A 26,781-nucleotide genomic window follows, 5' to 3' on the forward strand; every position below is an offset into this window, starting at 1 on the left:
CCTTCTCCTCCCCACAACAGACACCCTGTGAGGTAGGTGGGGCTGAGAGAGCTCTGTCAGAAACTGCTCTTTTTTCAAGAACAGCTCTTATCAGAACCACGGCTTGCCCAAGGTCATCCAGCCAGGTGCAAGTGGAGGAGTGGGGAATCAAACCCGGTTCTCCCAGATTAGAGTCCGTGCACTTAACCACTAGACCAAACTGGCTCAGAGTGAGGAAGAGCAAAACAACTCCTCCTCTTATATACCAAGTAACCCACAGGTAGTACGACAAGCATCATCACCCCCAAGTGCCAAGTACTGCAAAAGCTACCACAGTGGCTACTGCTGGCACTGACATGAGGAGACAAGAGCTCAGCTGGCAGAAGAACTACAGAAGCTGACAATCACTGCTTTTCTCAGGTCCACACTGTGAACTGCAAGGGATGACAGGAGGAGGAAGTGTAAAAGGTGGTGCTCAAAAGTGGGAAGGGAGAAGACAGAGACTGGTATGAGGATACCTCATACAGGCCACCTGGCTCATCTTTTGGGGAGTTATCTTGAATCTTTACCAACTGCTTTTATCTATTGGCTTCTCTTTCTTTTGAGGGGGTCATCCTACATTCAAAGATCTTCCTTTTTAGTAAACATGGTACTTTCTCTTGATGCTGATAAAGCTATTACAGTTATCTTGATATACTCAAAATGTATTTTTTCAAAATGTAATTTCCTCAAATATGAAATTGTTTCTTTTGAAAAGGAAAGTTAAACTTACATGTATGAAGACACTCTGTGATAGTTGTGGCATCTATGAAATACCCCTTGCAGATGGAACACATTATGTATGGTGTCAGTTCAGACAGATTAATCATACGCTGTAAGTGAACAAGATACTTGTGTCAGAATTTTTTAAAGGTTGGCATGCTACTTACACAACAGATGTATGTAAGTAGCATGCTAAAAATTGCAGTTATACATACATCCTCTTTCCCCTTAAGAACTGGTCTCTGCAAGAATAGAACTTAAAAAAAAATTAAGCTATAAATGTAGGCAAGAAAGCACCAATCTCTCTGTCTACCTTAGAGGCATATATGATGTATCAGCTCTATGTGCAGTTTGCAGGGAAATACTTTCCAGATGCAATTTCTGTGCTGAACATGACAGGAAGCATTGCTCTAGAAAGGCCCCTGTGACAGACAGCAAGCAGTTGCAGGATTTTAGGCAATGCTGCTGGAAAAAGGGTGAGCTAGCTGAAAAATGATTGACAGCTCATGGAGCTCATTCTGAATGGGTGAAGGCAGCTTACTATGGAACAGAACATGGAGCTGTTTAAAAAAACTTGAAGTGGGAAGAAGGTAGTTAGCCAGTTGGAGTGGAACAGTGAGGAGTTGGAGCAATCTAACATCAAACCAAAGTAAACCAGAGAAAATAAAAGCAGTTTTGTATATATTTCTTAAAATCTCTCTGTACCAACCGTAACCAAAACTCACTTGTAAATGTAATTTCCATCCTCTGCCTGTTTGTGCAAATACATTTAACTTCTGTTTCAACTTTAAGTGTGCCTAGGTGCCTATTTTTGAAGGAAGATTCCTAGAAGAAAAAACCCTCACAGTAATAAGGTGGGGCAGTGGCTTTATAATAACATTTATTTACCACATAAGAGTGACATGCTACCTAAAGGTTATCCAGTTAACATATGGGAAACTGAAATTCATAGTGGAAGTGGAGGGAAAATCTGAGGCTATACAAGGATGATTGTTTGACAGGAGTGCTCGTTTGGTACAGCCCCATCTCCAGCACACATAGCATACTGACAGAGGCACACTGCACATTTGAAGTACATACACAAAACAGGGCTTGTTGACAAATGTCATCCTGCTAGTCCTCTCTCTCTCTCTCTCTCTATTCAACATATACTAATGCATTTTAACTCATTTGGAAAGAGAGGCTTGTAGCATCATACCAAGATACAGTGAAAATGGCACATATGCCAACACAGAAATATTTATGACTGTCTTTTCCCCACCGTAATACCAAAAGGCTCAAAACAGCACATCAGCCATGTGAATGATGCTGCAATACACGCCCTGGTAACATCTAGGCTAGTCTACTGCAATGTGTTCTGTGTGTGGCTACCCTTGAAGACTGTTTGGAAGATATAATTGCTACAGAATGCTGACTAAAGAGAGTCACAGAGACCTTATCACTCCAATCTTGTTCCACCAACAGTGTCTCCCTGAACAGAATTCAAGATGCTACTACTGACCTTTAAAGCTCTAGATAGCTTGGAGCAAGCTTATTTTAAGGACATCCTAGTCCCATATGAACCTACTTAATCACCATGGTCAGAGGCTCTGCTTTGGCTGCTTCTGCCATCCAGGCCCGTAGCCAGGTTTTTTGGGGAGGGAGTGCCGGTGGCCTGCTGGACAGCAGGGAGCCAGTACAGTCTTGGGCAGCCATAGAGGGGAAGGGGCAGTGAGCTCTCTGGGGCTGGCTCGGGCAGACTGCTAGCACGGAGTGTAGAGCAGTCTGGCACCAGGCAGCAGTGTCCTCATGGCTGGCCTGGCACAGCCGTGCCACGCAGGCATGTGGGCACACCCCTGGCCCAGTGAAGGTCATGGAAGAGACCTGGCAGCTGAGTTCCTCTTTCCAGTCTGGCTCTGATGGTGACCGCTGGAGCTGGGCGAGGGCAGGCCTGGGAAGGCACCACTGCTGGCACCACCTCTGCCAGCTGGAGTGGGGGGGGGAGAGAAAGAGGAGAGGGCTCCTCCTAGGTCCTTCTGTTAGACAGAAATCCCGTCTTCAGTTTCTTTCCCGAGCCCAATTTGAGAAAACACTCAGCACAATCCTGTAGAGTAGAACCAGATCTAGAACTTTATTAATAAAGGAGAGAAGCATGGGTTCAACAAGATTTTGGATCCCACAGCTCTCCCTAAGGTTACAATGGGAGATATCAGATTTTATACCCCCTATGACACTTACAAATAAATCATAATTATTGGTTCCATCAAACTTGTGCTGAGTGTTTTTTCAAATTGGGCTGGGGAAACAAACTGAAGACGGGATTTCTGTCTAACACTTCCTTCCTGGGTCTGCTCTGCTCAGTCTGCTGTGGTCCATGGGGCCCTGAAGATTTCATAGGGGGTGCAACCTCCAGCCCCCCCCCCCCCCCCCAAAAAAAAAGACCTGCTGCCATCTGAGCTGGGTGGCAATCCTGACATGTTTTTTTTTTAGTCATTATGGAATTCTTTCCCAAGGAAGATTTATTTGTTCCCTTCTATCACAGTCTTCTGTCAGTAGGTGAAGACTTTTCTGTTTTGTTTGGCATTCCTTCATGTATGCGTTTGTGCTTCGGTGGAATGCTTTTATTTACATACACACACACACTGAAAAAATTGTTACATTTTGATGTTCGTTGCCTTGGAGACCCTGAACAGGGTTGAAAGGCACCATAATTATGTTAGGAGGCAGCAACTTGCACATGGGAATTCATAATTAAGTATAGAGTCAAACTTGTGTTCTTTAATCTATGTTTAAGGTCAACTTTCTGGCTACTATACTTGGTGCAAGGCATGCTGGGAAGTACTACAAAGCGTCCTCACACCCCCAACCCCCTCCAAATGCGCTGTAATAGAAACCGTGGGCCCTGCGTTACCTCATCTTCATCGTCTGAGTCCATTGCTCCCTCCTCCATCCCAAAGCTTCCAAAGGGCTCCCTATGTCCCCTTTCTAGAGCTGCTACTTCTTCTTCTTCTTCTATCTCTTCTTCCTCCTCCTCTTCTTCCATCTCTTCATTCCCCTCACCACTCGACTGTGAGCGGCTTTCCCTCTCGAAGCGCGAGGCCGCTCCGGAGCAACCAGGAGCTTCCGGGAGCTCTTCTTCGTCTTCCTCCTCCTCCTCCTCTTCCAAACCCTCACCCGTGAATCCTTCACCCATTTCCATGCCCCTGAAAAAAGCAAACGCGCAGGCCGCTTCCACCAGCAAATAAGAAAACGGTTCGAACACGTTGCTTTCTACGAAAAAAAACCTCCCCTCCCCACCCCACCCCCCAATCTCTCCTGCTTCCCCCCCCAGGTTCTCTAAAAGCCTCCCCGATCAGACAACATAAACGTGAGCACTGAGCAGGAACCACATGCGCAGAGTCCGGTAGTGGTTAAAAACATTCTCTAAGTATTCTGGGAAATTGAGTTTTTTTTTTTGGGGGGGGGGGGTTAAGGGGAAATGAAACCAGTCTCAGAGAGCAATGACCGTTTCACTTTGGGTAGAAAGTACCTTGGAGGTGATTTTCGATTTCTGGCATCATAATGACTTTGATCTATGTACAATTTAAAGATGATTAGTCTGCATGTAACCAGTATAATTCCTCTGCAAGTGAAATAGCCAGCAAAGGGTTTTATAACATCCTGAGACTCAAGTGACAAACAAAAAATCTGAGCAGTGGATTAAACAAAAATGTTCTGTCCGTATTTTGATGTATGTTTATGCTATAGGAAAAAAAGGGAACTGGCAGACTGACCAGCTGGCAACAACCAACAACTGTAATGATTTTTTAAAATGACATTTTCATTTTGAGGCAGAATTGATGCCCAGTAGAAATTTTATTTATTTATTGTCTGCCTTTCTCACTGGGACTCAAAGTGGATTACACAGATTACACAGAGTAAATCAATAGGAGTATGGATCACGTAGCACATTATATGAAGTATGTGAAATTATATCTTAGTATGATCAAAATGGTTAGCATGTTAGTCTGTTTGTAACAGTAGAAAAGAGTGAGTCCAGTAGCTCCTTCAAGACGGAAAAAGGTAAAAGTCGGATCTACATGGATCCTCATGAATTCATATGATTTTTACATTGAAACGAAATAAAACTACCATCATATTGTAGGCCATATGTTAATCTATAGGGGGCACCACAAAAATCATGCATCCACAGATTCGTGGCACCACAACAGCGCAAAAACATGATTCCAAAGCACGGATCCTCATGAATTCATATGATTTTTATGCTGAAACAAAATAAAACCACCATCATACTGCAGACCATGTCTTAGACTATAGGCAGCACTCCAAAAATCATGCCCCCACGAATTCGTGGCACCACAAAACTGCAAAAACTTGGTTCCAAAGCTCGCATGTGTTGGCCGAGCGGCAACGTGAGAGGTGGAGTTTACACGGGAGAGGTGGAATTTACCCCTAGGACTCCAAGGCCACTAGGGACTCAGAGAGGCTTGGGGAAGGTTTGGGTCACCCCCGCCCCCGTCGACTGCCGGCAGCCATAACTTTTTAAAGAGCCCCTAACAAGACCTGGGGGAGCCAGAATGACCTCTCCCGTGTGATGGCCGAGCAGCAATGCGAGAGGTGGAATTTACACGCGAGAGGTGGAATTTACCCCTAGGACTCCAAGGCCACCACCCCGGGGCTCAGAGAGGCTTGGGAACGTTTCGCGCCCCTCCCCCACCGTTGCCGTTACCGCTGCTGCCCCCACCGGCGGCCATAACTTTTTAACGAGCCCCTAACAAAACCTGGGGGAGCCAGAATAACCTTGGCCATCACACCGGAGAGGTGGAATTTACCCCTAGGACTCCAAGGCCACCACCCCGGGGCTCAGAGAGGCTTGGGAACGTTTCGCGCCCCTCCCCCACCGTTGCCGTTACCGCTGCTGCCCCCACCGGCGGCCATAACTTTTTTTTTTTAAAGAGCCCCTAACAAGACTTGAGGAGTTGCGGTGGCTCAAGTGGTTAAGACGCTGAACTGCAGGCTGTGGAAGGTCGGTAGTTCAGCAGTTCAAGACCCGGGTTGCCGCATGAGGGCGTGAGCTCCCGTCTCTAGTTCCAGCTCCTGCCAACCTAGCAGTTCGAAAGCAAGAAATTGCAAGTAGATAAATAGGTACCACTTCGGTGGGAAGGTAACAGCGTTCCGTGCGCCTTGGTGTTTAGTCATGCCGGCCACATGACCACGGAAACGTCTTCGGACAGCGCTGGCTCTTCGGCTTCACAACCCTAGAGTCGGATTCGACTGGCTTTTGAGCAAGGGAACCTTTACCTTTAACAAGACCTGGGGGAGCCAGAATGACCTCTTGCGTGTCATGGAATTTACCCCTAGGACTCCAAGGCCACCACCCCGGGCTCAGAGAGGCTTGGGAACGTTTCGCGCCCCTCCCCCCGCTGCTGCCGCTGGCAGCCATAACTTTTAAAAGAGCCCCTTAGAAGACCTGGGGGAGCCTAACAAGACCTGGGAGAGCACTGTTGTGGTGCCACGAATCTGTGGATGCCTGATTTTTGTGGTGCCCCTTGTAGACTAACACATGACCTACAATATGATGGTGGTTTTATTTCGTTTCAATGTAAAAATCATATAAATTCATGAGGATCCATTTAGATCCGACTTTTACCCAGTCCCCTTAAAGACTAACAAAATTTGTGGTAGGATATTAGCTTTCGTGAGTCACTGCTCACTTCTTCAGATAACAGTGGAACATAGGTTGCAAGTGCATGCTTAGGGCGGAGCTGTGAGCGGGCTGCCAGCTGGGATATGCCAACTTTCGAGTTTCAGAATTTTTATCGATGACACTCGAGAATTCTGATGACGAGTATAGTAAAATCTTTCAATTCACACTATTACAATATGTGTCCTTTAACAAGGCAGGGATCGAGCTCTGCCTTTAACCTTCGATCGCAATCATATTTGTTTACGCGAAAGGAGGAGCCACTGAAATTAATTTACTTTTATGCAATGCATTTGGTTCAGAGGAAGAAGGCACGATTTCACAAGAACCAGAAAGCATTTAACCATAACCCTAAATGTATACAGAAGCCTTTGCACGTTTTCTAAAAATCACGGACTTAACAAAGTGTTCCGACACGTATTCACCCAACCAACGTCTAAACAGTCTTGTAACAATTAGTGGTTTTCCCATAACAGGAACCGGAAATACCGTAAAGCGTTAGCCAGACTGTCGTTAAGCGTTAGTGGCTTCACTTTGAGGGACTATGCCCTGACTGTCGTAAACCCGCGGGCTGCCTGAGTAAGAGGCGAGGCTGCTGAGGTCCGGTATGGCGGCTCTGCCGGAGGAACCGGCCGAGGCGGTAACGGTGAAGCCAGACCCCGATGGGGGAGCTCCACCGCCTCCTCCACCCCAGTCCCCGGCAAATTCCGCTTCCGCTCCCCCTCCCTCCTCGACCGCCGCTGCTCCCCTCACGGACGGGGAGGCTGCGGTGGGCACAACTGACTCGAAGCCCCCGGTGGTCCCCAACGCTCAACCGGCCGCCTCTCAGCTGCCCACCGACCGGCAGACGCTGCTGGCGGTGTTGCAGTTCCTGCGGCGTAGCAATCTCCGCGAGTCCGAAGAAATTCTCCGCCGAGAAGCCCGGCTGCTCAGCGATGAGGTCGCGGCTGATCTCAGCCCTTCGGCGTCCGGCGGGCAGGCAACTCATGGCGGGGAAGGGCAGGAGCCCACCCTCGGCGTCGCTGCCCCCGGACCTGGGGAAGTGCTGCTCAGCTCCGTCACTTTTGGCCAGGCTGGGGCTGCCGTCGCTCCTGCAGCTGTCACGGCCCCTCCGGCGGTGCCCTTGGGACCCGCCGGGAAAGGTGAGAAGGCGTGCGGACCGCTCTCAAGAGTTTATGCTGCTTTACCTTTAGGTATTTTTGCCCAGTAGTTATGACAGCAGAGGTTTAAAAAATTAATATTTATTACACGCATAACGGGAATAGCAAATTGTATATTGCAGTAACACAGATTTGGCTTTGCAGTGGCTTTGCTCCTTAGTTACTTTAAAGTTCACATGGTCATGGATCCTGAAATAAACATTAGATGCTAACTTAGAGCTGTGTTAATTTGGATTCTGACTCTTTTTGGGAAACATTCCACAAAATAATTTATAGTTTCCTGCACTTCTTTCTGCTTTCATTTTGACAGCCTCCCAAAGCCTCCCAGTATTACAATGAGCAGTGGCCCAATAGAAGAATGTATATTTTGCAAGTCTTAGGTTCAATCTCTGGTATCTCCAATTAAAAGCTCACAAGTTAGGAAGCACCTTTCTCTTCATGAGGCCTTGAAGAGTTGCTGATAGGCTGAGTAGTAACATTACTCTAGATGGACTGATGGTCTAACTATGGCAGCTTTGTGCGTTCCTGTGTTCATACTGGAATATACAAATAAAAACCCATTTAAAACGGCAACCGGTATAAATAATTTTTAAAGACGGAGACATAGAAATTTGAGGTTCTGTTAATTGCTAGTATTTTAGGGCATGAATGGCCTAATGCCCATTGGGCCTGTCTTGCAGGGCTTTTGGCTAGAGTTGTTACTGTTCTGTTATTCTACTTGGGTGTGTGTGGTATTGCTTGAACTGCTTTTACTCTGTTACCAGCTTTTGGTCCCAATTGTCCTGGAGAAAGGTGGGCCTCTGAATATTTTAAATAAATACACAACAAATAAGAGCAACACACTAGTATCAGGTCCCAAGTATCTGAACTAAGCAGTGTGAAGCTTCACTACTCAGTTATAATTTTTCAGTAGATATTCTTAGCACTGAAGAACCTGTAATATTTAATCAGTTAATGAAGGATTAAATATACTGTATTAAGGAATTTCAGCTAAATAAAAATCTGTTCATAAGAGTTTTTCCAGCATCATCAACAATTTGTGTTATTGTTTTCCTCATCTATTCTGGGCAACTCAGACTCAACTTTACTATAATTATATATGGAATATGATAGCAAATGCTGTGTAAAAGAAATCAGGCTTTAAATCGTTAATATATTGTCATCTTCTCAGTCATCCATGTCAATGAATTTTAGTGGGAGTTCAAAGTAAACATGTTTAGGATTGAAATATTACAATACAAAGTACAAGCATTATTTAATAAATACATATTTACCCTGATATGTTGATGCTTTGTAGTTGGTGTCCTCATGGAAGATCAACCGGATGTGAGTGCAGTGTTGTCTGCCTACAACCAGCAGGGAGACCCAGCACTCTATGAAGACTATTATAGTGGATTGAAACACTTTATTGAATGTGCTCTGGACTGTCATCGAGCTGAGCTATCACAACTTTTTTATCCTCTCTTTGTGCACATGTATTTGGAGCTAGTCTACAACGGACATGAAAATGAAGCGAAGTCCTTCTTTGAAAAGTAATATAATTTTGTACATGTAATTTTATTTTTGTTTTCTCACTTTAAATCATTCAATCTGTTGTAGATCTTCAGAATTAATATAAAGCTATGTAGTGATCTGGAAGCACAGTATGTAGCATTTTCTGTGTGGTTATTTGTTAAAACATTTATACCATGCCTTTCCCTATGGCTCAAACTGCCTTACACATTCAATTTAAACATACAAAATACAATAAAGCCCCAAATAACCCTCCTCCTCCAGTGCTAATTTCAAGCAAATAACTGTTGAGTATATTCATATTTGCTTTATTTGTAATTCTATAAATCTGAAATATAAGTTCTTACTTCAAGCTGATTGTATTCTATTCTGATAACACTTTTATCCATGTGCATTTCTCTCTACTTCTTAAACCTCATTTTCTGGACTAATCCAATGGACAATAATGTGCTTTTTTTGTGCTGTTAAAGGGGTTTCTTTCCTATTATGGACAAAGTTCTCACCAGGCACTGCTTTGAGAGGAAGAGTAGGAATGCGCTCTCGGTGCCCAGTGCTGGAACAATCTCAAGTGCCTTGTGACCTGAGTTCCAAAAATTATTATGTAGATACTTAGGAACCTCAAACATTTTTTTTAGTTCGTTTAGTTTTTGCACTCATAGCAAGTGCTGCTGCTAATGAAGGGCTCCTAGCTGCTTCTCTTAGCAGTCCCAACTGTTGTTTTCTGTGCTTTGGTATAAGCAGATGTCTGTGTTAAATGCCTACTTACTGTTTTCTCAAGATGTTCTGAGGAACATACAATTCAAGTTGTTTAGGAGACTGTCATCTTTTAAGTCTCTAAATCCTCCTTCTAGGTTTCATGGGGATCAGGAGTGTTATTACCAGGATGACTTGCGCGTATTATCAAGTTTAACCAAAAAAGAGCACATGCGAGGGAATGAGACAATGCTGGATTTTCGAACGAGCAAGTTTGTGCTGCGCATATCCCGTGACTCTTACCAGCTCTTGAAGAGACACCTTCAGGAAAAACAGAACAATCAGATATGGAATATTGTTCAAGAGCATCTTTACATTGATATATTTGATGGAATGCCTCGCAGTAAACAACAAATTGATGCTATGGTAGGAAGTCTGGCTGGTGAGGCAAAACGGGAGGCTAATAAAGCAAAGGTACGATGCTGATATTTTTACACTCAGTAGGACATAAATAACATCACAGATAATATTTTGTCAGGGATATCTAGGTTGTCAGGCCACTGAAAGCAACTTATACTTTGGTTCTAGGTAGAGAACTAATTCAGCAACTCTTTGATAGAAAAAGATAGACAGCTTTCTAAGCCCATCCTCATGGACGTCGGATACCTTGTTTTTATCCTGATACCAGTTTGGCCTTTGGCTTTGGCCAGTGTAATACAGCTAGTGGATTAGCATTAGTTGGGATGTAGAAATTTAATTTTGGACAGGAGATGATATGCTTAAGACTTTCCAGGATCCCCTGTAGAATGAAATTTTAGTGAACTGTCTTATCAGTAATGGTTTTGGTATTCAACGGTGTATTCGATAACCCAGGAAATGAGATTTTTAAACTTTAACAGGCACCGCTAATTGTAATATTTAAATATTGAGAAGTTAATAAAGTTAAATGGGCTATTAGGACATTGCTTTTAATAAACTCAGGCTGCAATATGTGAAAATTGTACATGCACCATGCATATAAGTTTACTGAATTTCTGTAATTTTCTCTTCTGAATGGTACTATCTTGTACTAAATTAGATGTTGGACACTAATTTTTTCAAGCAACTGCAATACAAAGAGGTACCTCAGAAAGCTTTGTTGTATGCACAGAAGCTCTCCAAAGGCACTAGTTCTTGGGCTGCAACATAACTAACTTTGTGCACCTTAGGAGAGAGCTTTCAACTTGTATTTCATCAACAGGAATTGTCTTCATAGCATGGTAAACCGTTTTGAAAACTCGTGAGAGCTGCAAAATAATATTTGTGATGTGACATCCAGGGTGTAATAAAACCTGCTGTTTTTCTTTAATCTATAAGAAATCTCACGGGGCATGTTCGTGCCCTTCATCACACCTAAAGTATCCCTCTAGATCAGGGGTGTCGGACTCATTTGTTATGAGGGCCGGATCTGCCATAAATGAGACCTTGTTGGGCCAAGCCATGTGTGTCATAAAATGTAATGCCAGGTAGCAGAGAGATAAACTTTATAAAGGACACAAAGGGGTTTTTTTAAACTTAAAAACATGCTTAAAACATTAGCACTCTTGCAATATTCTGTTTATTTAACAGTGTCTGATAACTGACACCTCTTGCTCTGAATTGCATCAAAATGTCTGTGCTGTTGCAATCTTGACTATGCTGTTCAGGTTAAGCTGCAAACCTATGATGACGCAGCAGCAGCAGAAATGGAAGAAAAAGCAGAGGACAGTTCCACTGCAGGCCTGATAGAAGCCCTCCGGGGGCCTGATCTGGCCCCCGGGCCGCATATTTGACACTCCTGCTCTAGATGGTGGCATTTGTATTAACTTGTATCATATATTGAATTGTGACTTCTCTTTGACCAGATGCAAATGAAATAAGGGTAGTTTTATCACTGACCTATGACTATCAGTTCTTAACTAGATACCATTAATACATAATGTGAGTGAAAATTGTGGTTTAGTAAGAAACATGCACATTTATTTTAAAGCCATTTAACAACTAATTGATTCAGTAGACGGTATCTTACTGGTTGTGCATTTCACTAAGCCTATATTTATATAATAAAATGCTGTACTTTATACTTTGGCTTGTAGGTCTTTTTTGGCTTATTAAAAGAACCAGAAATTGAATTACCTCTGGATGATGAAGATGAAGAGGGGGAAAATGAGGAGGGTAAGCCAAAGAAGAAGAAGCCAAAAAAAGACAGCATGGGATCAAAAAGTAAAAAGCAAGATCCAAATGCTCCTCCTCAGAACAGGTAATTTTAAAACTAGAGACGATCAGTTAGTGGCATGGATCCTACCTAAAATGTCAGTGGAAGGAAGGAGTTCATCTGTGGAGTGTGACCCCCCCCCCCCAAAGGCCAAGATGCTTCTCCTGCAGGAGGGTTCTTAGGAATAGTTTGGGGAGTCAAAGGTGCACCATGGGAGAGGGGAATTAACATACCCCTCTGTAACGATTCCTTGTTTTAAGTGTGTGTGTCAGAGGTAGAAAAAGTCAGTTATGAGAGACAGTTAGTATGAAAAGTAGTTGGAATTGTTCAGTTGGTGTTCAGTCAGTGAGGGTTAAATTAGTTCTGTGTGGGATCTGAGAGAGAGCAGCATATGTCTTCAATAGTGAAACTTTAAAGTTCTTAAAGGAGTTAAATTTACCAAGAAATTAAACTGTGTGGAATCTTAAGGACTAAAACTGACAGTGTGTGTGATACAATTGACAAATATATTTACAAGAACCTTATTCCCAACCAGTTACATAATAACCAACCTCTTATTTTGTTCCCCTTTCAATAAATCCTCTTTTATTTAAGTTAATCCCAGAAGTCATATCAATTATTCCTCAGGAACACAGAGACCCTTGAAAGCCTAGATCCTGGGTCACAATACCAACATAAGAAACTGAGAGTGGATTTGGAATTTAGAAAATTCCTGGTGGCAGCCGGAACTACCTATTTTATAAACACCCAGTATAATTTAAAGAGAAACCTAGTCCTCCCCAATAGGAGGTCGTCACACCCTCCCCCAATCCACAGAATTTGTAGGCAGGATTCAAGCTAATATGGCCTCTTAAAGTCTACTTGTCCCTGAAATTATAAATCTATGTCTGGCCTAATCCACTTCAGACCATGTGGGAGAATCACATCACTTAATGCTTCTCAATATACAAAATTCCCTTTGCATAGAAAAGTAGCATGTCAGGCCCTGACCTGGATAGCCAAGGCAAGCCAGATCTTGGAAACTGAGCAGGGCTGACCCTGGCAAGTACTTGGATGGGAGACCGCCAAGGAATACCAGGGCCGGGACTCAGAGGCAGCAAATAGCAAGCCACCTTTCTGAAACATCCAAGTTCCACTAGGGGTTGCCAGAAGTCAGCCATGACACACACACAAATACTCACCAGAAAAGAAAAGTAACATGTCGGGAAGCAGCCTAGGCTGTATTACCTTCATCCATGACATCTAGTTTCTGTGTGGAAGGATTATTTATTTAGTATGGAGGAATGTTCAAGATGTGAATCAATACCTGTGAAGACATACAGCCCAGACACAAGTTTATTCACTTCAGTGACAACTGGACCATAGTTCATTCTACACTTCCACTTTATCTCTTTTGATCAGTTAAAATTAAAATCATAATATTTGGAAGTCCTGGTTCCATTAGAAGAAACAGCACTAATAAACAGGTTTTATAGTATGAAGGAAAGACTTGTGAAGAATTCAACTAGATAGATAGTAGAAATGAAAAGTGTTTTGATTTAATAAGAAATATGCAAAATCTATAAGTGTTACTGAATTAAGTCTTTTTTCCAAATGTTGCATGTACATTCATGGCATAAAGGCATTTCTGCTCTGTTTGAAGTGTGGTGTTCTTCATACAGAATCCCCCTTCCTGAACTAAAGGATTCTGACAAGCTGGATAAGATAATGAATATGAAGGAAGCCACTAAGCGTGTGCGTCTTGGTCCAGACTGCTTGCCTTCTATCTGTTTCTACACGTTCCTTAATGCTTATCAGGTTAGTGTGCAGCATTGATCAGTGGCACTGTTCACAAAACACTTTTGAACTACGACTGCTGTGATACCTGCAGGAGAATTAAGACTCTGATAACTGTTTTTTTTTTTAAGTGAATGCTTCGTTAAATATTTGCTTTGCTTGAACTCATAAACCTGCAGACAATTTATATACACATTATAGCTGAGGCTAATTTTGTGGAAACCTTAAATATCAAAGGAGTATCACTGTAGGCAAAATAACTGAGAATCAAAGAAAACATATAGGGTAAATTATAGTTAGGATGAACTTCTCAAGTAAATTCTGAGAAAAGGGTTCATTACCACAAGAACGTCCTTACCTGGATAGCCCAGGCTAGACCAATCTCGGCAGATCTCAGAAGCTAAGCAGGGCTGGCCCTGGTCAGTATTTGGATGGGAGACCACCAGGGAATACCAGGGTCATGACATGGAGGAAGGAAGTGGCAAACCACCTCTGAACATCTCTTGTCTTGAAAACCCTATGGGGTTGCCATAAATCAGCTGTGACTTGACAGCAAAAAAAAAAATCATGGTCAGAATCAGGCTGTACGGTGACTTTAATAGAATATAGCCTTTGTACTCCCATATGTGTATACAATATAGAAAAAAATCATCGCCATTTACTTTTTACTTTTTTACCTGAGCCATTCGTATTATCCAGGAGCACTGTGTCCTTGTTCTTCTACTTTATATATGACTAGCCTGATACCTGTGCTTTGTTATGGTATTTAAGTTCCGTAAATCCAGTTATAATACTGATGTGAAGTCTGAAATGTAACATTTGTTGTAGGAATTCTAATGGAGAAGATTGCAGTGTAAGAAATGAAGTGAGACATACGTACTTTCCCCCCTCTCTACAGAAGGACCTCTCTCTAGACCACATTGGTGGTTCTGCCCTCAGGTGCTAGGATCACCAGGCTGCTTGATGAGCTCACTCTGGAGCAGGCCACATAGAACTGTCCATTTAAGAAGCAGTCGTCTGCTAAGTCAACTCCTGCTACCTTCCACGAAAGTGATGGCCTCTCTACTTGTGTTCCTGGATTGTTTTGCTCATATGGAAACTGTGTTGTTCTGAGCACCTCAGGGTGATCTTGCTGGTACTTGGCCTGTGCAGTTCAGTGCACTGCAGGAGTACTATGTGCAAATGTCTTTGCCGCATTCCTAAATTGCCTCCTCCTTGTAGCGTTGGTGTATCTGGCTCAATGTTTGCCAGGAGCTTTCTTGGGGGCAGTAAGAGGTGAGGGGGGAGTTGGTGTGAGGGAGTGGTGATGTAGTGGACATTTCTTCAGGTTCATGAAGGAGGCACACATCGAAATGGCTCCTAGAGATGTCCTTTACTATCTCCCCATAAACATTCATACCCTGGCCCTGCTCCTACACCTGACAGACACTGGCCTGTCTGGTTTTCGGGGGGATTGTATTTTAAGGCATTGGGGAGGCTGGGCCAGCAGCACTGCTAAGGCAATCCTGCTGAGCAAACCTCCCTGGCGGCTGTAAGCATCCCACCTCCTCTCCTACAGCTGACAGACAGCTGCCCAGTGTAGGACGGGGAGGGGGGAGGAGTATTAGAAGCTACTGTGGAGGCAGGGCTGGCAGGATCACTAAGGCGTTACTGCTGGGGCAGACTCCCTCGTAGTTTTAAGCACCCTGCAACCACTGCTGCACCTGACAGACAACTGCCTGTTAGGTGTAGGAGGTGGTGGGAGTGTGTTGGAAGCCATCCCACCTCCTCTCTTACACCTGACAGGCAGCTGCCTGTCCACTGTAGGAGGGGGAGGAGTATTAGAAGCCACTGTGGAGGTGGGGCTGCACCTGACAGACAACCGCCTGTTAGGTGTAGGAGGTGGGGGGAGTGTGTAGGAAGCCATCAGAGGCTGGGCCAGCAGCTTTGCTTCACCTCATAGGTGGTTCTTGGCCACTCCTGATTTCCTCAACTGTCATTAGCTCTCTACAGTCCCCTGTAACTGTTGGGTTTTCCCCCTCAGAACTAGGGGTATGCAAAAAAATAAAAAATTCGGCCCGATTCAGCAGAATCGGGCAGAATCAATTTCAGCCAGCATAAAGACTCCTGCATGTCAATTTCGGCCGTAGGAGCCATTCAGGAGTCTATGGGCCAGGGAATGTCAGTTTCAGCCCCATTATATCCTATGGGCCATTGAAGTCAATGGCAAAAACATAGGGTATATTCTGGGAGCTGGAGGGGAGGGGGTTTGAAGGAGAGGCTCCAAACCTGCAGGTTAGCTGCTGGAGTCTCTCCCCAAGATACCAACCAAGTTTCAAGAACATTGGACTAGGGGGGTCCAATTCTATGGGCCCTCAAACAGGTTGCCCCATCTCCTCCATTCTCTATGGTGGGGGAAACGTTACTTTCCCCCTACCATAGAGAACAATGGAGGGGATAGGGGCAACCTGTTTGGGGGGCCGTAGAATTGGACCCCCTGGTCCAATGTTCTTCAAACTTGGTTGGTATCTTGGGGAGAGGCTCCAGCAGCTACCCTGAGAGTTTGGAGCCTCTCCCTCAAACCCCCTCCCTCCAGCCCCCAGAATATACCCTATGTTTCCGCCATTGACTTCAATGGTCCATAGGATATAATGGGGTCGAATTGCCGCCGAAATTTGGTGGCAATTTGGCGGCAAGCCGATTCAGATCAGAGAATCTGAATCTGTCTACAGCAGCCCGAAAGGGGTCCGAATGGGCCATTTTCGGGGGTGCATTCGGTTCAGACGAACCGAATGCACATCCCTACTCAGAACACTGAGCTCTGCAGCTGACCAATCAGAGAGTGGGGGGTTCAGAGAGGCAGCCGCCTGGTAGCTGCATAGGAATCAATGTGAGGAGTGCATTTCCCCCTTTTGACCCACTTAGGGGTCGAATTTCTACAAATCTCTTCTTAGTGAGTACCTACGCCATGGTAGGAGTGCTCTCCCCGAATTTGGTGTCTCTAGGTCCAGCGGTTTGGCCTGGGTGTTGATTTTACGGTGAGGGGACTTTCTTTTATATATATAGATGATGGCTTGGATTCAGTGGAAGGATTTCCAAGAGTGGAAGGTGGAATTGATTTTTATCAGTTCCCCCCTCCTGTTACAAATTTCCATCTCCTCTTCTCCAGAGCTGTTCCTGGTGATCTCCTTTCCCACCAGAAGCAATACTTGGAGGGGCATTGGGGCTGCAGGCAGAGGGGGGCAGGGGATTTCTGTTCCATGGACAAACCCCCCTTTCATCTGCAGACATCTGCATTAGATCTAAGCCAGTGTCTGTCTAGTCATATGGAGGTTTCATTCTTGAGCTTTCTCATCCTCTGTTTTTTCCTCTGAGGAATAGAAATCACATGATAAAACCTCCTATACAATTATTTGTGTGGAGGCTGTGGACCGTGGTGGGATGGTGGGGATCATACACTACATAAATGTCCAAGCTAACACAATGAACCAGGACTGTCTAATATAATGCTTATGCTATTAACTAGCTATAGATAAATTTATGAATTTTAACAATGAATGATCAATAACTCATAATTATTTCATATATATCACATAATTATTGTAAGCATGCCTGCCTGTCCAATATTGAAATCTTAAGTATGTAAAACCAGCATTATGTATTCCACTGGATAAGTGTTGCTGTGAGGCTAAACTGGTGGGTCACTATATGTTCTTACAATGCAGCTTTAAGCAGTTACTCCCTTCTGTGCCCAGTGACTTCAATGGACTAAGGTGTAACTCTGTTTAAGGTTGTACTGTTAGCCAGTTTTATTACCTAGTCCAAGATAATACAAGTTCTTAGGGGCTTACTCATCTTGCCCCCCCAACTGATGTTTAGCGTGTTCAGCATTCTGTGGTTTCTGGTGGGCAACAAGCATACTTCCCTCATTTATTTTTCTGCATGCCTAGGAAGCCCCTTGAGTATGCAAGAATACCTGCTTTCACTGCCCTTCTGATGGAAGGAGTGATGCTTTGAGCAGAGGTTTCATTGATAGTCTGTTGTGCGCATTGATCAAATGTAAGCATTATTATTAATGCTATAAATGTGCAAAGCTTTCCTTCAGCTATTTAAATTACAGGAGATCCACAATATATAGATGGCGGGTAAAAATACAGTGCTGACCAGGAATCGTTTTCTGATGACCACATGATCTTGGTTTCCCAGCATGAAATATAGTTCCCTGAAGTCTCCATGCATTGCAGATAACTCTTGAGGAGAGGGGGGTGCTGGACTTCTTTGCCTAGTCTTTTAGAATACATAGAGTTGGGGAAGGAAATGGGCAAACTCGCACCACACTAGGCTTTGAAGACACTGAGAAACAAGAGATTCTCATGTTTCACAGTTTCTAAATTCTGATTTGAAGTGAGCGATTGAAATCCTCCCCTCTCAAGGCCTCCATACATGGCCTGTCTTGAGATGGTTGAGGTTGGCGACATCTGAAAGTAATGATTGGCTATCCAGGCCAATTAAAATTGTGGACTTCTTCTGCCTAAGTATAGCATAATTTGTTTTACACAAAAGGATTTGCTATGTGATAATTCCAACTCTGGGAAATGCTGGGAAAGATTGAAGGTCAAAGAAGACGGGGACGGCAAAGGATGAGATGGTTAGACAGTGTCATCGATGCAACGAACATGAAATTGAGCCAACATCAGAGGACGGCGGAAGACAGGAGGGCCTGGCGGGAGCTTGTCCATGGGGTCGCAAAGAGTCGGACTCGACTGTGCGACTGAACAACAACAACAAAATTCCAACTCAAGTATTATTGGTGGCTAATTTTCCTTGAATAAGAACACGTAATTTAAACAGTTCTATGTATCATTTATTATATTGAAAAACCTTCTTAAAATAGTACCTTTTGTATGTACAGGGCCTAACAGCAGTGGATTTTACGGATGACTCTAGCATGATTGTAGGAGGTTTTGCTGACTCCACTGTCAGAGTATGGTCTGTGACACCCAAAAAACTACGTAGCGTAAAGTCGGCAGCAGGTAATATAATTCTTATAGGTTTAACTGATATAACTGACAACAACACTTGATCTTATATAGAAGAAAGACTACATATATGTTCTTAAGTTCTTAAGCAAATTGAAGGCTAGTGGAAATTTGGTGTGAGTATCCCTGATTTCAGTAAGGGGCTGTAGTGTCAAAATACTTGTTTTAAAAAGTTGCAGTATTTGCAGCAAAATGTGCTTGCACTTATGGAATTATTCTGTTGAAAAGTACTTAAAGTATTCTAGTGTTGATTGTACTTGCACTTCAGCAACTACAACTGCCAAGCTCTATAAATGTGAACTTCAACTTTTTCTCCTCAGATCTCAGCCTCATAGATAAAGAATCTGATGATGTTTTAGAAAGGATCATGGATGAGAAAACAGCAAGTGAGTTGAAGATTTTATATGGTCACAGTGGACCTGTCTACGGTACCAGCTTCAGCCCCGATAGGTAAACATTTCTTAATAAAATAATAATAATAATGTTCAAATAGAAAAAACAAAATATTAAAAAGGTGTCTTGTTGGAGACATTATACAATCTGAGTGTTTAATTCATTGTCAACATGGCTCCTGAGAAGAATGAATGGCTATGTGAGCATCAGAAGATTATCTGTATCTCATTGGATACTAAAAACCATTACCAGTGTCACCTTATTTGAAACCTCTGTTCTTCAGTTAGGCTTTGTCCAATATCAAACAGCTTAGAGTAAGCAGTATCATAGCATGTACTGATAGTAGTGTAACATGTGTTAAACCAAACATCTATGGCAAATATACCTATGTCCATGAATCCCAAGTTCCCCTCTTGCTATAATTTCTGAACTTAAAAAATGTGTGTGTATGTAAATTAAGGAACTTGAAAGGTTCAAAGAAAGCCACATTTTCCATAAAACTAACTTTGCAGAAAGGCCAGTTGAAACAGACTGAGACTTAGAAATAAGATATGAATGGGGCAGTCTATATGTTGTTTTACCTAAGAGGTATAGTGGTTAGCGTCGGACTGGGATCTGGGAGACCCAGGTTTGAATCCCCACTCTGTCATAAAACTTCCTTGAGCCAGTCACACACACTCAGCCTAACCTACTTCACAGGGTTGTTAGGATAAAATGGAGAAAGTGATGTAAGCTGCTTTGGCTCCCCATTGAGGAGCAAGGGAAAATATTTAAAACTGCTTGTAGAAAACACGAACAAGAAGTAACACCTTAGGTATATGGTGAAGATGAAGAGTTCTTAAACTATTTGTCTACTATTATAAACATTTGGTTATCTTAACAATTTGTTACACATTTGACACATGCTATGTAAGTATTACTATCAGTGCTACTCTGCAATATATTTTTGGTGTTCAGATTGTTACCTTCATATGGTGTTACTGTTCTTTTTGACAGGAACTATTTGTTATCATCTTCAGAGGATGGCACAATCAGATTGTGGAGCCTCCTAACCTTTTCTTGTCTGGTGGGATACAAAGGACACAACTACCCTGTGTGGGACACACAGTTCTCACCCTATGGATATTACTTTGTGTCAGGTGGTCATGACAGGGTGGCTCGGTAAGAATCTACCAAAGCTTTTCATCTAGATATAAACTTGCAAATGTCAGTGAGCTATAAATCTCATCTAGAATGTATCCTTTAAGTGACGATGCTTAATATCAGGCTAAAAATTAACACAAATTCCTTTTTTATATAACTTTTCCTTTAGAAGAATTAGAAATTCCTTTAGCCTGTCCATGGTCATAAGTAAAATTTCAGCTAGCTACATGAAATCCTCAAAGCAGTATCTGTAAGTTCTTTAAAACAAGATTGGAAGCCCTTGTGAATCAAACACTGTTTACTAATAAAAGAGCAAGTAGTAAAGTTCTGTGTTCCTTGTAATGAAATGTTTTTTTTGCATTGGTTTCAGTTTGTGGGCTACAGATCACTACCAGCCTTTGAGGATCTTTGCTGGCCATCTTGCTGATGTCACGTGTACACGTTTTCACTCAAACTCCAACTACGTTGCTACCGGCTCAGCAGATAGAACGGTGCGGCTGTGGGATGTTCTGAATGGGAATTGTGTGAGAATCTTCACAGGACATAAGGTAAATTAATGTCAGATTCATTTTAAAATTATTTAAGTTCTGTATGCAACCAGTGTAATTAAAAGTCAGGTAAAAACGGTAGCATTCCCTTGTAGTTATTCCCCCCCCCCATCCCTTTAAGCTTCTAAATATAGAAATAATTCTTGTGGAATAGGGATGTATTTATTTATCATATTTATACCCCACCCTCCCAGCCAAAGCCAGCTCAGCCGAAGCCAGATGGTCAACTAGTGGTGACGGACATCCTGCAAAGCACACCTTGTATTTCTTTTCTTCTTCTTCTTTTTTTTTTTTTTTTGGGGGGGGGGAACCTAGTTCCAGATTTGGAATGCAAGACACTAGCACCACTTCTTACCTGGAAGGGGCTGCCTTCATTTTGAGGGAGAGGCACTTGATAGGTGCTACTGAAGGTGCTACTGAAGGGAAAGATGGCAGAGCTGGGAGATTTGTACGTGGATTCTAACTGATGCTCCCCCTATTAGGAAATTAGGAGGAGAGCCCACAAGCTAAATAGCATGAATGTGCCCAAGTCTCTTACTCTGGAGAAATGTCTCCCACAATCAAATTCTATAGTGTGGTTGCAGATTGCAGTGGCTGGGGAGCTGGCACGCCCATAGATCTACTACAGAGAGAAGTGAAGGACTTCCTGGGGACATCCTGCCTACACCTGAGCATCTTGGCAGGGAGAGTCTGGCCATCCAGTCTTAAGAAATTGACTGGTAGTGATTTAAGTAATGTGCTGCTGCAAACCTGCACATTTTTAGAGGGGTGTTTTTTGGTTTGGGTTTTTTTTTTTTGGTATTTTTCATGTGTGTGTGCGTGTGCGCACACCTGGAAGTCATGGCGACCTCTGGTGACTGACCCCTACTGGGGGCCTGGAGGATATTCAGAAGTGGCTGAATAAAGCCTGCCCCTGCCTCCCGACTGCTTGGTATTCCAAGGAGGTCTCCCATCAAAGTACTTGCCAGAGTCAACCCTGCTTTGCATCTGAGATCTGATGAGATCGGGCTTGCCTGGGCTATCCAGGTCAGGGTGGTTTGACAATCTATTCCAAACCTGAAAGATCTTCTTTTCCAAAAGGTGGAAGGAGTAGAAATTTAGGCTGGGATCAGTCTAGGATCCAGCTAGTTCTATGTACTTAAGAACATAAGAATACAAGAGAAGCCAATGTTGGATCAGGCCAGTGGCCCATCCAGTCCAACACTCTGTCACACAGTGGCCAAAAATACCAGGTGCCATCAGGAGGTCCAGCAGTGGGGCCAGGACACTAGAAGCCCTCCCACTGTTGCCCCCCCAGCACCACAAACACAGAGCATCACTTTCCCCAGACTGAGAATTCCTATCTATATCTTGTTACTAATAGCCACTGATGGATCTCTGCTCCATATGTTTATCCAATTCCCTCTTGAAGCCACCCATGCTTGTAGTTGCCACCACCTCCTGTGGCAGTGAGTTCCATGTGTTAATCACTCTTTGAGCTTGCATGTCTAAAATATTAGTTTTCCATGCCACCTATCTAATCATTTCTGAAAATGAAGGAACTTCCTGAAGCAGTTTCAGACACAGCATGGAAAGTAACTGCTGAAACAGTAAAAACCCTACTGGGACTCCAAGTCGTTATGCATGACTAAATAATATTTTGAATCTCAGTTGATGCTAATTGTAGGGCACTGGAATAGTAGGTGTCGAACACATGAACTTGCCTTATACATGTCCAATTATTCATTTGTCAAAGTCACTATAATTGACTCGATGGCTGTGGCTCTCTTTGGGTAGAGGTTTTTCACATCACCTATTACATGATGCTTTTTAGTCACGATACTGGAGACTGAACCTGGTACTTTCTGCATGCAAAGCAGATGCTCTGCTCCTAAATCATGGTCTGCTTCCATGTGTATACATCTACTGTTGGCTATGCAGTAAAATTACATAATACTAGGGGCAAGTTTAAGGAGATGGATTCCAGGCAGTCTGGCAGTAGAACCTATAAACTGAGCTTGTTCACTTTGATAATGTTTGAAAACTGTTTTAAATCATGACTAATATATAGACATGAGTATTTAGATGCTAAAGTTTCATTCTGTAATAGTTTTACTTTTTTTGTTCTAGGGACCAGTTCATTCACTAGCATTTTCTCCTAATGGAAGATTCTTGGCATCTGGAGCTACAGATGGAAGAGTGCTTCTCTGGGATATTGGCCATGGTTTGATGGTAGGGGAGTTAAAAGGACACACAGATACAATCTGTGCACTCCGGTTCAGTAGAGATGGAGAAATTTTAGCATCAGGTATGTAAATCAAGATTTCTTGTTCATTGGGTCAGTAATAATGGCTGTTAGTTTGCGTGGAGAAAGAGCTCATATGAAGCCACCTAAGTTTAGAACACCAATTTGCCATTATGACCTTATGTAGGTGTTAAGGCAAAATGGTTCCTCCTCCCAAGCCAGGATTCTAAACTGAAGTGTGATTGAAGGCTTCTGAAACATGGAGGCCTTCAATTGTGTTCCACATGGGAAAAGGGGACACAAACATGGCAGCAAACTATATTTACACCCCATAGTTATGCAGGTTTGTGACATCTGAATGCAGTGCATAATAGGCTCACTTTTATATTAGGATGCCCTCTCTTTGTCTCTGATCTTGGATAGTGAACTTAGAAACAGTGTTGCTGCTCAAGGTCAGTGTATTCACCTTAAATTAGGGGTGTGCAAAAAACATATGGAACCCCCAAAAATCAGTATTTCTCAATATTCTGGAATCCCAATACCACTAGGATATTCAGATTCGGTAAATATTTAGGAAACACAATTTTTTTCATCTCCATTGTACCCTATGGGGACCCTTATAGTCAATGGTCCCCATAGAATATAATGGAGAATCAATCCGAGGGTATCTGGGGCTCTAGGGGGCTGATTTTTGAGGTAAAGGCACCAAATTTATAGCATAGCTGCTGGCGCTTTCTCCTCAACCCCCCAAAAAATTTTTTCAAAAAGATTGGACCAAGGAGTCCAATTCTGAGGGCCCCAGAAGAAGGTGCCTCCATCCTCCATTGTTTCCAATTAAGGGGGAAAAGACATTTGAAGGGCTTATAGTCCCTTTAAATGACTTCTTCAAGCTGTGGGACTCCATGGTAAATGAACTCCGAAGGCATTCAAAAGGCTTGCAGTACCTTTAAACAACTCCAAGCAGTGAGTTCACCCAGAAGGCATTTTAAAGGGACTGCAGGCCCTTTAAACATCTTGGGAGTTCACTGGCCACGAAGTCACATGGCTTGGAAAAGAAATTTCGAGGGACTGCAAGCCCTTTGGCTATCTGGTGGTCCTGAAAACCCTGAATATTTTTGGCGCTTGGCAATTTTGGATACTCAAAATACACCCCCAATTTAAAACCAGCTTTAAAGCTGTTTTTTTTTTGGCTTGGTTTATGCTGAATGCACACCCCTACCTTAAATTCTTGTGAATCCTGTAACACTACTCTGGGCTTTTAAAAAAATGATACTTACTGGTACTCAGTATCTGCAACTTTTGGGAGGGGCTTTCCAAAGTCCTGATCCTCATGTGCTGGCCTGCCCCATTCTACCAGAGAAAGAATATATCCTCAGGAACAGCCTAGTTGGAATTTGCAGTGGAATGGGGGAATTGGTGGACCACTGGCATCATTTTTCTTACAAAAAAGCACTTGCACTAGTACTCCGAGAGACCTTGAATTTGACAACCTGATTGTTGTATTTAGTGAGATTATTGTATTTAGTGAATGGATTTACTTATACTGTGAGCTGATAAATGCAGATCCTGTTAATTTTGTCCCATTTCTTATTAGGGTCGATGGATAACACAGTGAAGTTGTGGGATGCTGTGAAAGCCTTTGAGGACTTAGAAACAGATGATTTCACCACAGCCACTGGGCATATAAATCTGCCTGAAAGCTCTCAGGACCTGTTGTTAGGTACCTACATGACCAAATCAACCCCTGTCATACATCTCCATTTCACCCGTAGAAATCTGCTTCTTTCTGCTGGGGCTTACAGTTCCCAGTGAACTATGAAACTACAAGACTTGGTTGTATAAGCCTTGTGAAGTAAAGACTGTAGAAGAATTTGCATTATTTAAGACTGTGATGAACTTGTCTGCTGGAAGAAGCAACATAAACTATGTCTCAACCTTCAAGTAACTGCTGTTTCAAGTCTCACTGGAAAATGCTGGACTCTGAAATCATGGATTTGATGGTGGTGGGGGGGGAGAGTTTGGTTTTAATTCAGGTAAGTGTACAGATAGTCTCTCTTATCCTCAGCAAGAAAATGATTAGTCAGGTCTAAAATGCAGAACCAGTTGTAAAAAGCAAAGGTAAACAACATTGTTAACAACTTTTCAAAAGCACTTACTTTGTCATTTCCCCAAGTTTGAACACTTTCAGTAGGAGTTTCCACATGGAACTGTGGGTTCTTCTATAATGTGGAGAGAGAATACAACTAGCTATTTGGCCTATGTGAGTTACCTAATTTATTCTAAAGAGGACAGTATAGATTGAGTATAGGGAGGCCTGCAGACATAATTTGAATGATGCTTTAGAGACGGACCTTTTACAGATGTGACAATCTTTAATAGGGATGCTGTTTTACGTCCTCTGTAAGATTACTTTGGGACAGAAGCACAGCATCACCTCCCCATAAAGTGTATACTAGAGTAACACCACATTGCTTTTCTGTAATGGGTTAGTAACTGTAATTCAGGCTTTCAGTTACAACACAGCTTGAGCTGTTTACCAGTTGTTGAATTCCAGCAGAAAATTAATGAGCCACTCGTTTGTAAAAAGGCAACTGCCATAGTTTTGCATTTTGTACAGTTTTATATTTTTGATATTTTGTAATAAAGACAAATTATGCTGTGCAATTCTTACAATGAAATATTGCTGCGGTGTCTGTTAGAACTAATACCATCAAGCTTTATCTTCCCATGGAAAAGTGGAACAATTAATTTTAAGGAAAAATTGTGGGTCAATAAAACTTCTAAGTTTCTCCCCCAGTCACTTATGTAATGGTTCCTCTTGATATTTACCACTGGACTGAAACATACACATTTGCATATACCCTTTCTTTTAGGGGACGGGGAGAAGCTAGTTAAGCATTTCCCTCTGACAAGGTATGTGGTTACAGCACAGTAACTATACACCTACAGTTAGCTAATATGAGGGACATCTATTTCTGTTAAGTATTCCCTGACCCATTGTATATAATTGGTAAAAACTGGTCATTGTAGCCCTTGGGTCTTTCTGCAGTGCAGAATATATAGCTATTTAAAAGGGAACAATCCTGAAATTAAGGCTGTGTTACATTTCCTTGATGAGTGACAGCTTAACTTTACCAGAAGCAAGGGCAAATAACTGGATAGGTAAATGCTACTTTATATCCTGGAAAATAAACATCTGTACTGCTTACACAGTAATATAACTGTATTGACTGTAGGCCTGAGGGCGAAGGGGATATTCTACATGAAATCTACATATTGACTTGGAAGAGAAGTAGAGGTGTATGCTGATGGTACTTAGGCTCTACTCAGACAACATCTGTGTTTGACAACATCTGTGTTCTTATCAACAGGAGTATGTGATACTTTCATTAGTTATTCCTGATTTACAAGAACACTAAGTAACATAGAAAACCTGCAAGAATTTCATAATTTGGTTAGTAAGCTCTCATTTTGTTAAGAACCACTGCTCCACCAAACAAGATGAGGATCACAGAACTCTTTGTAAAAGGCAAAATGCAAGTGCAATACTCAGAAATATTAACAAAAGATATGGCATTTTAGCCCCAGTTGTGTTTTCAAGCAGTTTTTAAAATCTGTAATTTTTCTTAATATAATGCAGGAATATTATCTTTAACA

General features: G+C 42.7%; 2 protein-coding genes across 3 annotated transcripts in view; one reads left to right on the top strand and one right to left on the bottom strand.

Moving 5' to 3' along the window:
- The window catches only part of PCGF6 (polycomb group ring finger 6), a 34,959-nt gene extending 30,982 nt beyond the window's left edge, over window positions 1-3,977 (bottom strand). For both annotated transcript variants that reach the window (XM_015420107.1, XM_015420108.1), the window contains exons 1-2: window positions 3,632-3,977; window positions 752-851 (exon numbers count right to left, since the gene is read on the bottom strand). In XM_015420107.1, coding sequence (XP_015275593.1) covers window positions 752-851; window positions 3,632-3,919 — 388 coding nt within the window. In that variant the 5' untranslated portion in view covers window positions 3,920-3,977. The remainder of the gene's footprint in view (window positions 1-751; window positions 852-3,631) is intronic.
- Window positions 3,978-7,017: 3,040 nt separating this feature from the next.
- TAF5 (TATA-box binding protein associated factor 5) lies at window positions 7,018-26,713 on the top strand. Its single transcript, XM_015420105.1, has 11 exons — window positions 7,018-7,566; window positions 8,882-9,116; window positions 9,948-10,263; window positions 11,904-12,067; window positions 13,684-13,819; window positions 18,690-18,810; window positions 19,137-19,266; window positions 20,206-20,370; window positions 20,723-20,900; window positions 23,010-23,187; window positions 24,719-26,713. The coding sequence occupies exons 1-11, from the start codon at window positions 7,032-7,034 to the stop codon at window positions 24,934-24,936; spliced, it is 2,376 nt and encodes a 791-aa protein (XP_015275591.1). The 5' UTR covers window positions 7,018-7,031; the 3' UTR covers window positions 24,937-26,713.
- Window positions 26,714-26,781: the final 68 nt, after the last annotated feature.

The sequence above is a fragment of the Gekko japonicus genome, unplaced genomic scaffold, assembly GCF_001447785.1.
Source record: "Gekko japonicus isolate JY-2015 unplaced genomic scaffold, Gekko_japonicus_V1.1 scaffold29, whole genome shotgun sequence".
Taxonomy (NCBI): Eukaryota; Metazoa; Chordata; class Lepidosauria; order Squamata; family Gekkonidae; genus Gekko; species Gekko japonicus.